The sequence below is a fragment of the Spinacia oleracea genome, chromosome 6 (genome assembly GCF_020520425.1).
Source record: "Spinacia oleracea cultivar Varoflay chromosome 6, BTI_SOV_V1, whole genome shotgun sequence".
Taxonomy (NCBI): Eukaryota; Viridiplantae; Streptophyta; class Magnoliopsida; order Caryophyllales; family Amaranthaceae; genus Spinacia; species Spinacia oleracea.
Window position 1 is genome coordinate 127,360,071 of NC_079492.1, and position 7,953 is coordinate 127,368,023.

Below are 7,953 nucleotides of genomic sequence, written 5' to 3' on the forward strand. Positions count from 1 at the left end.
TAAAAGTGCGTCAATTCACCATTCTATTGACAAGTGCATTGTGACAAAGTCATCAACTTATCAATTTACATGACGGAGTTTCAATATACAACAACTTTAAGTATCAAATATATCCAAAAAGTGACCATTAGTAATAACTCATTGCACACGTAATGGCCACATATTCAAGCACCTTCTTCCTAATTATGATTATGTATATGTAATTAATTTTATCTTATTACATACGATGTACATTTATATGAGTCCATATTCCGTTAGTAAATAATTGTCGTTTTACCATTTACACAATAATTGAGGTGGAGTAATTTCTTCTTCTTATACTTCGTAAGTAGTACGAGTAACTAACTGTGTTTAATAAGGATATCAATTCGATACATTATACTTGTTGAAAAAAATCTCTTAAATTTCATTTGAAATAATCTAATTTCTCCATACTCCTAAATATATTTTATACAGGTACTATCCACTTCATTTTATAGCAATAACCAATATTATAGCACAATAACTTAAGTTCCGAAATTACAAGTACGTTATTAATCCAAATGTAAAAATGTAAAACGAATGGATAACATTAGTCAAAGCGACAATTAAAAAAACCATGAACATATATCACATAGCAAACTTTTTTTTTTAACAAAAATGAATTGCTCGTACATATTGTTGTGTAATAAAGGAACAAAAAAAGAAACACCTTTGATGCAACCGCGATCTTTCATCGCCGCCGGTTTGTCTCCGCTCTCTACTTCCATTGAAAGCGACAAAAGATAAAAATAAAATAAAAGAGAAAAAACGTGTAAGCCTCTCATTGGCTTAACTACCTGATCACACAAATCTTTAAGGTACGTTTGGCAAAGATATCTGCTTTTTGTTTTCTAGTAAAAATCTCAACAGCATGTGACTTTGGAATTTTTTCATTTTACATTTGCAGTTTAAATTTTACCCGCCACCAAACAGGGTAGTAGGAACAGTATTAGGGCCCCACCTGAAAGGTTATTTTATTTTATTTTTAAAATATGTAAATTTGAGAACTTTAACCCTTTGGTGAATGTGGGAAGAAATCGACTAAAGTGGAAAAGAGAATAACAAGGACAATGATGTGAGTACTGGTATTTTTTTTTTGGGGTAATTTTTTTTTTTTTATTTTTTTATTTTTTATTTATGTTAATTTGTTTTTTATTTGATTCTGTAACAACGTAATAGTTACTGGATTAAGAGCTGTAGTTCTGCAAAATTGCTTGTTTAAGTGTTACATGTTTTAGGTGCTATTTTTGCTGGTGAAGATGTGAGACTTCATTAAATGTTTCCAAAAGCTACTCCGTATGGGAATTAGGATGGATAACTCACCTATATTATGGCTACATGATGGAGTACAATAGTATATTGTTCGTTTGTTCATCAAGTGTTATACGAAGTATGATGTGAACTTTTTTTTTCTTTTCTAAAGGAGCATTTGTTGACTCGTTGAAGGTGGTACTCACGAGGTTGTCTAAAACGATACTGGGTATACCATAACAATGGTATACTAGGGACAAGAAGGTAATTGTAAGTGGAGTAAAGGTGGGTGGCCCACCCTTAATCACCACTTCAGATATTTTGCAACTTCTCTCTCTAAAATTCTGTTCCAAAATTTGAAATTCAAAATTTTTTTTGACTTCTCAATTTATCTTTAATTTGTATTTTATAATTTACTGATTATTAATTTAATGTTATGTAAAAAATCAGGTGGTGGTTTCATTATTACTGTTTCTTTCCAAAATACGGTTCTTTCGTCTTCTTCCTCCTTGCGTGCTCTCCCGCTCAATTGATCTCCCTCCAAATTCTCCGTCAAGAACTGGCCAAATTCTCAGTCTCTCGTTAGAAGGTTAGCCACTTCGTGACCGGTTTCCAATTCATACAGTCCAAAAAGGGTGTTTGCCAGGGCGATTATATTTGGTGAAATTTGTTAACTAAGGAACTTCTGAATTACTTTCCAGGTGAAGTTAATTTATTTTTGTATGAATTGTTCTTTAGTTCTTGTTTTGGTAATATTTTTTGTTTTCACAGTTTTTTGGGGCTGATTTGATTTTTAGGGTTTCACCATTTTGTTTGACAATTGTGTTGCTGATGAATCGAAAGTGAATTTTTTTCACAATTATGTTCTAATTACTTGAAGTAGCTGTTGTTAATGGAAATTTAAGTGTATATTTAATTTAGTGATGAAGTAGCTATTTTTATGGAATTTTCATATTTGGGGTTAATTAGTGGTTACTTTGTGGTTATTATGCGAATTCTATACTTTGATGTTTGTTGTTGAATTACTTTCCAAGTCGAATTAAGTAATTTGATAAGCCTTCGTTTATGTAAAGTTAAACTGATATGAAGGGGTGCCTGATCAATGTTTAATTCGTGTGATGGCATGCTTTTAAAACTACCTTTGTTTGTTTGATTGTTGTTTGGTACTTGATCTGGTACCAAATGGAAAATATTACATATGTTGATACATTTAGGTAAAGGATATGTGATTTGGTATTTTCTTTGGAACCAAACCTAAATTATCAATGTGTTTGGTACTGTTATATCGAAGGTATGCATGGTATAATGATTGGTAAAATTGTATTTGTAGGATGGTTATCAAGGGACAAAGTGGTAGCAGCAGCAAACCTAGGGTGAGTGTCACTGCTCTTTTTATGAGTGTATCGTATTTGGTGATAATTGATAGTATGTATATTGTTATACGTTTATTAACAAGATATGTATTTCAATATTGTTTTTAAGGAAAAACGCGTGGAAGTTGCTCGGAATAGTAAGCTAAAGGGCAAAGACCCTGTCGTCGATGAAGAAATGGAAGAAGATGAGGAAGGGCGATCGCTGTCTGGGGATGACAGTGAAGAATCTGTTTTTGACGGGGATGCATATGAAGATGTTGAAGATGATGAATATGAGGATGAGATATATGAGGACGAAGAATTCGAGGATGAATTATGCCAGAGAACAGTGAAACGTGCGCCAAAGAAAAGGCAATCTGCTAAAAGCAGGAGGGTTATTTCATACGATGAAGTAGAGGAGGAAGAAGATATAGAAGACGAAGACGGTGAATATATGGATGGTGGGTATGAAGATGAAGGAGAGGATGTTGTTGTTCGCGTTCAGAAAAGAGGGAAGAGTTGGAAGGAGGTCGGGCAGAATGCTTTGAAGAAGAAGGCACATCTGCAGATGATGCGGAAGAGGCGTAGAGAGGATTATGATGATGTTGACGAGGGAAGGAGACCTGTGAAGAAGACGATACTTCCTGCGATGAAGCAGATGGGTAGGAAGTTTGATGAAACAGGGGTAGCAAAAGGAAAGCCCCCTGCAAAACAGAAGGCAATCAGAGGGAATAACAGGAGGATGTTTGTGCGGGTATATAATTTTGAAATTTATTCATTGTTTTTAAGGATTTTTATGGTATAATAATGTTTTTTCTACGTAGTCAATGGTAATGTTTTTTTCATGTTTAGGTACCGATTCCCAAACATCCTATGTCTAGGGGTGAGTATGCGAAGTTTCACGGCGTGGTAGTTGCTACTCAGCGGGCTAATTGTGGCCGGAAGGTACTATTGATCCTTTATTTAAAGATGAATTGTGTATTTTGATTAGGTTTTTACTTAAACTATTATGTGTAGCAACCAAGCGTTATCTGTCGCACGGATGCATTTTCTAAGATTATTGCTGCTTTTGATGAGTCAAGGAGAAGTTGCGTTAGGAAAATGGGTTTCGGGGGGATGTTGGATTTGAAAATATCCAAGCTACCTAGGCAGCTGTGCTACTGGCTGATGTCCCGGTTGGATGGGGGTAACAGTTACCTTGTTGGAGGGGACGGCCATGTGTTGCCGATAACTGCTTCCCATTGGGAATATGTATTCGGATTCCAGAACAGCGGTCTTCCGGTGCCAGTGAAGGAGTCTGATCTTCCTCCAGGCACCCTTAAAGCGATGGCCCTCAAGTATGGTGAAAAGAATACATCAACCTCAAAGAGCACAATAATCATAGCGAAATCTGTAAAGGAATTGGCAGGGCCGGTTGACGGTGAAGGAAAGATAAAGCCCCTGGCTAATCAGCGTGATAGGGCCTCGTTCATGGAAAATTTCATGATTGTGTTGCTGGGGCAGATTTTATGTCCTTCTACCGATGGGGGTAACATGTCTTTAAAATTGCTAGGTGCAGTTTCCGTGGCAAAGAATGCATCACTGTACAATTGTTGTGAGTTTTGTCACACATGGCTTTTAGACTACGGAGACGCCTGTCAGCGGAAGATAGACCATCAGGGGTATGCCGCTGGGACTGGTGGTTGTGTGTTGTTTTTGCTGGTGCGTCTATCTTACTGAAATATTTAATGTATTAAATTATATAAAAGGTTAATACTGTTATTGTTGTGGTGTTAGTATCCTGTCTTCTATTACAGTGCCTTATCTGAAAGTGGATTTGTTTTACAGATTTTCTACCTAGACCATTTATGCAGGCATCCTGTGAGATGGGATGAGTTTCCCAGGATCAAAGTCTGGACACAGGAGGAAGTGGATGAGGCCAAGAATCGGGATAGGAAAGCGAGTGAAGATTATGGAAGGATTACGGTGGGTAACTGGTTGTTAGTTGGTCGTATTTGTCATATTAAATTTTGTATTATCTAATCTGACTGAAATCTATTCCTTTTATAATCTTTCCAGACTGTTGATGTTGTGTACGGGGATCCTCATCCCCTTTACGGCAGGGAGGGTAGACGGTCTCCCGCAGTAGAGGTTGCTGAGATGGTAGCACAGATGACTTCTTCAGAATGGAGACGCACCCTAGCTCAGGAGGTCACAGAGATGGTATGGGAAGTTAAACGATTTCCTCAATTTTATGTTGATGTTAGTGATTAATAGCCAAAAATGTTTTAGGGTTTCAAATAGTACTCATAAATGTCTTTAGGTGTACCATATGAATGATATTGATGTTGTTTGGTACTCTTTGTAGTGGGATAATTTTCAAATACTGAGTGTTAGTGATAAACAGGCATATATGTTTAACTAGTAAAAAATAGTACTCACCAAGGTCTGGAGGAGTCATTTCTGTGTGCATGAATTACTTTACATATTTTTCTGTTTAGGTTATGGGGCAGCTTGCTCCATTATTGCAAGATCGTCGGGGCGTATCCCGTGAAAGAGGAATGAGGTCATATCATGCTACCGATCATTTGACGATAGATGTTGATGGTGTGGCTATGCCGTTGGACCAGTCTGTGAATAAGGTGCTTACAGAGTTGGATGCCGATGACGATTCCGATGTGGAGTTGCAACCGTCTGATGGGGGACGTGTATTTGTGGGCCCTCATGTGAGTGTGCCAGTTATGAATCCCCTAGACCCGGTCAGCCACGGTGATGTACCTTTGGTCCACACTGCTGATGATGTTGGTGTAGTAGCAACTGACCCAGAAACAAGCAAGCACCCGGTCGACCAGACACAACAGCACGTACAGGTTCAAGCTGGTGACGGGCCACCTCCAGATGGAATGTCATCGGAGAAGGTGGGACAGCTGGGTGTAGTTGAAGACAAAGAGGATGGTGAAGACAATGGTGAGGAGAATGTTGAGGAGCCGGAAGAGCAGGATGGTGGCGTCAAGGATGGGGGGCCGAATAATAGGGATGATGACGATGATGAGGGACCGGCTAATGGTCCTGTGCAAGGAACGGTTGCAGCATCGCCCTTGGAGAACATCACTCAAGAGAACCCCCCTGAAGATAAGAACAGTGAAGAGAACACCAGTCAAGATAACCCCACTGAAGGGAACACCACTGATGAGAATCTCCAAACTGATGACCAAGAAGGACCACGGGAGAAATTGATCCTAAGGATTCCGAGAACAAACCCAAAAACACGCTATCGGCAGACGCGAGTACGAATGACAAAACTTGAGAGTGACGTAGTAGCTTATGTGGAGTCATACAATCCTAAAGGGAAAGAGCAGTACGTTCTACAACTTTTACTCATGTAACACTTAAGTACGTTGTATACACTAATGTACGTTGTACATTTATGTAATGATAATAACTTGTATCATATCTGTATTTTATGTTTGCAGGGGGGCCATGCTTATCGAGTGTGATGGTAATGATGCAAATCGGATGATGTGCTACTCGGTTGTGCGGCCTAGGGAGTACGTGCATTCCCAGTACGTTCGGGCCGTTGCAAACATATACAACAGGGAATGGGCTCTGGAATACCCAACGAATTCTCGCAGAATCATGCTGGACTCCTCATTTGCGGTATGTTCTCCTAATATTATGTTCTCCTAATATTCACCATTAATGAAATCAATACAGTAAGCGTACGAGGTTGCTTAGTTATTTTGTTACTGTGCTTTACAGTATCAGAAATTAAAGACGAGGGAAACATATGCTGGTCTGCCGAAGAAGTGGTCCACCCCTCTCCAGAAGATTGTGTCAGCTGATATATCTGTGGTAAGTCTAATTAGTCTTTTTACTCCATGTTTAAATGTCTGATTATATGCCAACAACACGTGTCTGACTATTTTCGGACTAATAACTGAGTGATGAGGCCGTATTTTAAGGATTTGGAAATAAGTTCCTACATGCCTTTTACGTTGAATGTTTGCTCTCTATTTGGTCAGTTCGGGATCTGTCTTCTTTTTGAGGAACGTCCTTGTACAATTTGTTATTTTAGTTTTTGGTGTATTAATTGTCCGCGGCACACAGGTATGCGATTTGTAAGAATTTGTAATTATCATGTCCAGGTCTATGTTCCAGTTGTGGACAACGGACATTGGTGGTGTGTTGCTTTTGCACTGAAAGACCAGAAGATATGGTTCATTGACAGCATGTATACTAATCCTGCTTCCGAGCATTCTGGGGATGTTAAAAAATTGGTATCTTAACCTGGTTTGGTGGGAGTTTAAGAACATTGACTTCACTCAGTTTATTGTACTAACATAATACGGTCTCCTCATTCCAGATAGCAGCTGTGGAGTACGTTCTACATTGGAGGGACACGCAGTATAATGCAGCTCTTGTTTGGAAGTTGAAGCAAATGCATACTTGGCCCTTGGACTCCATTAGCTTCCCTGACTACAACGACAAGTACTGTTTATGGTACCTTTTCATCGTCGAGTAACCTCCTTAAGTCTTACTGATATGTTTTGTTTGGCTTTGTAGTCATGCGTGTGGAATAGTAATGCTTATGGCTATCCAGGAAAGTGCAAGGGCATTTACAAAGACGATGCATGTGGTAAGTCCTCTACTGTTGTAACTGTAAGTGCCATACCCCCACATTATAAACTTACAGTTGTCTTTTCAAACTTGTTTTGGGACAGGGGGACATCAATGTAGCTCGGAGGGCACTGTTTTTGTCTCACTTGAATTCAGATTTCAACTCCTGCCGCCCGCTTCTTCCCCAAATCGTTGCAACCCACTGCCCAGTTCGTTGATGTTTGGTCGTGCTTCTTCTGCTAACGTTTAGGGTTTTTAACAGAGAAAACAATTGCACACTTATCTGGTCAAATTTTGAAATGTGATTAACGCGTGAACTTAATCATAGTTGTTGTCTTTTGATACTCACATTATTTCTAGGAGGTGGGATTCATTGCTTGCAGGTATGTTTTGCAAGTTTTGTGGTATGCTTTGTATCGTGCATTAAAGATTTACAATACGAGTTTGGTACGTGTTGTGATACCTAATAGGTTGTTTTGTACCGTTATTAGAAAAGTTTGGGTACAATCTACGAGTTTGGTACAGCCTGAGCTTTGTTCCGGCTTTGCATGGTACCAAGCATAAATTTAATACCAAACAAGATCAGATATGTACCACACGAACATTAGTAATTGTTGCTACAAAAGTTGGATGATTAAGAGTTAGACAAAACAGTACGCAAACACGGTGACCTGAGTAATCAAAATTTGCGGTGTTTATGAATTTAGTGAATAACTACTTTTCATTTCAGCAG

General features: G+C 38.7%; 1 protein-coding gene across 5 annotated transcripts; it reads left to right on the plus strand.

The window, feature by feature from the left end:
* Nucleotides 1-1,469: 1,469 nt before the first annotated feature.
* Nucleotides 1,470-7,707, plus strand: LOC110779636 (uncharacterized). 5 transcript variants are annotated; one of them, XM_056833533.1, is made up of 11 exons: nt 1,470-1,973; nt 2,603-2,645; nt 2,755-3,378; nt 3,477-3,569; nt 3,642-4,325; nt 4,452-4,589; nt 4,683-4,826; nt 6,749-6,880; nt 6,967-7,091; nt 7,167-7,239; nt 7,325-7,707. In XM_056833533.1, the coding sequence occupies exons 2-11, from the start codon at nt 2,604-2,606 to the stop codon at nt 7,436-7,438; spliced, it is 2,169 nt and encodes a 722-aa protein (XP_056689511.1). In that variant the 5' UTR covers nt 1,470-1,973; nt 2,603; the 3' UTR covers nt 7,439-7,707. The 5 variants fall into 5 exon arrangements, with proteins under 5 accessions (XP_056689511.1, XP_056689512.1, XP_056689514.1 ...); XM_056833534.1 differs by lacking the exon at nt 6,749-6,880; XM_056833536.1 differs by lacking the exon at nt 3,642-4,325 and having other exon boundaries at nt 1,471-1,973.
* The last annotated feature ends 246 nt before the right edge of the window (nt 7,708-7,953 follow it).

What these genes read in the sequence shown, in the direction of transcription:
- LOC110779636 (XM_056833533.1), top strand. Translation starts at nt 2,604, where the DNA reads ATGGTTATCAAGGGACAAAGTGGTAGCAGCAGCAAACCTAGG. An exon ending in CTCAGGAGGTCACAGAGATG is followed by an intron (nt 4,827 to 6,748) that starts GTATGGGAAGTT and finishes TATCATGTCCAG; the next exon opens with GTCTATGTTCCAGTTGTGGA. An exon ending in CTGGGGATGTTAAAAAATTG is followed by an intron (nt 6,881 to 6,966) that starts GTATCTTAACCT and finishes TCCTCATTCCAG; the next exon opens with ATAGCAGCTGTGGAGTACGT.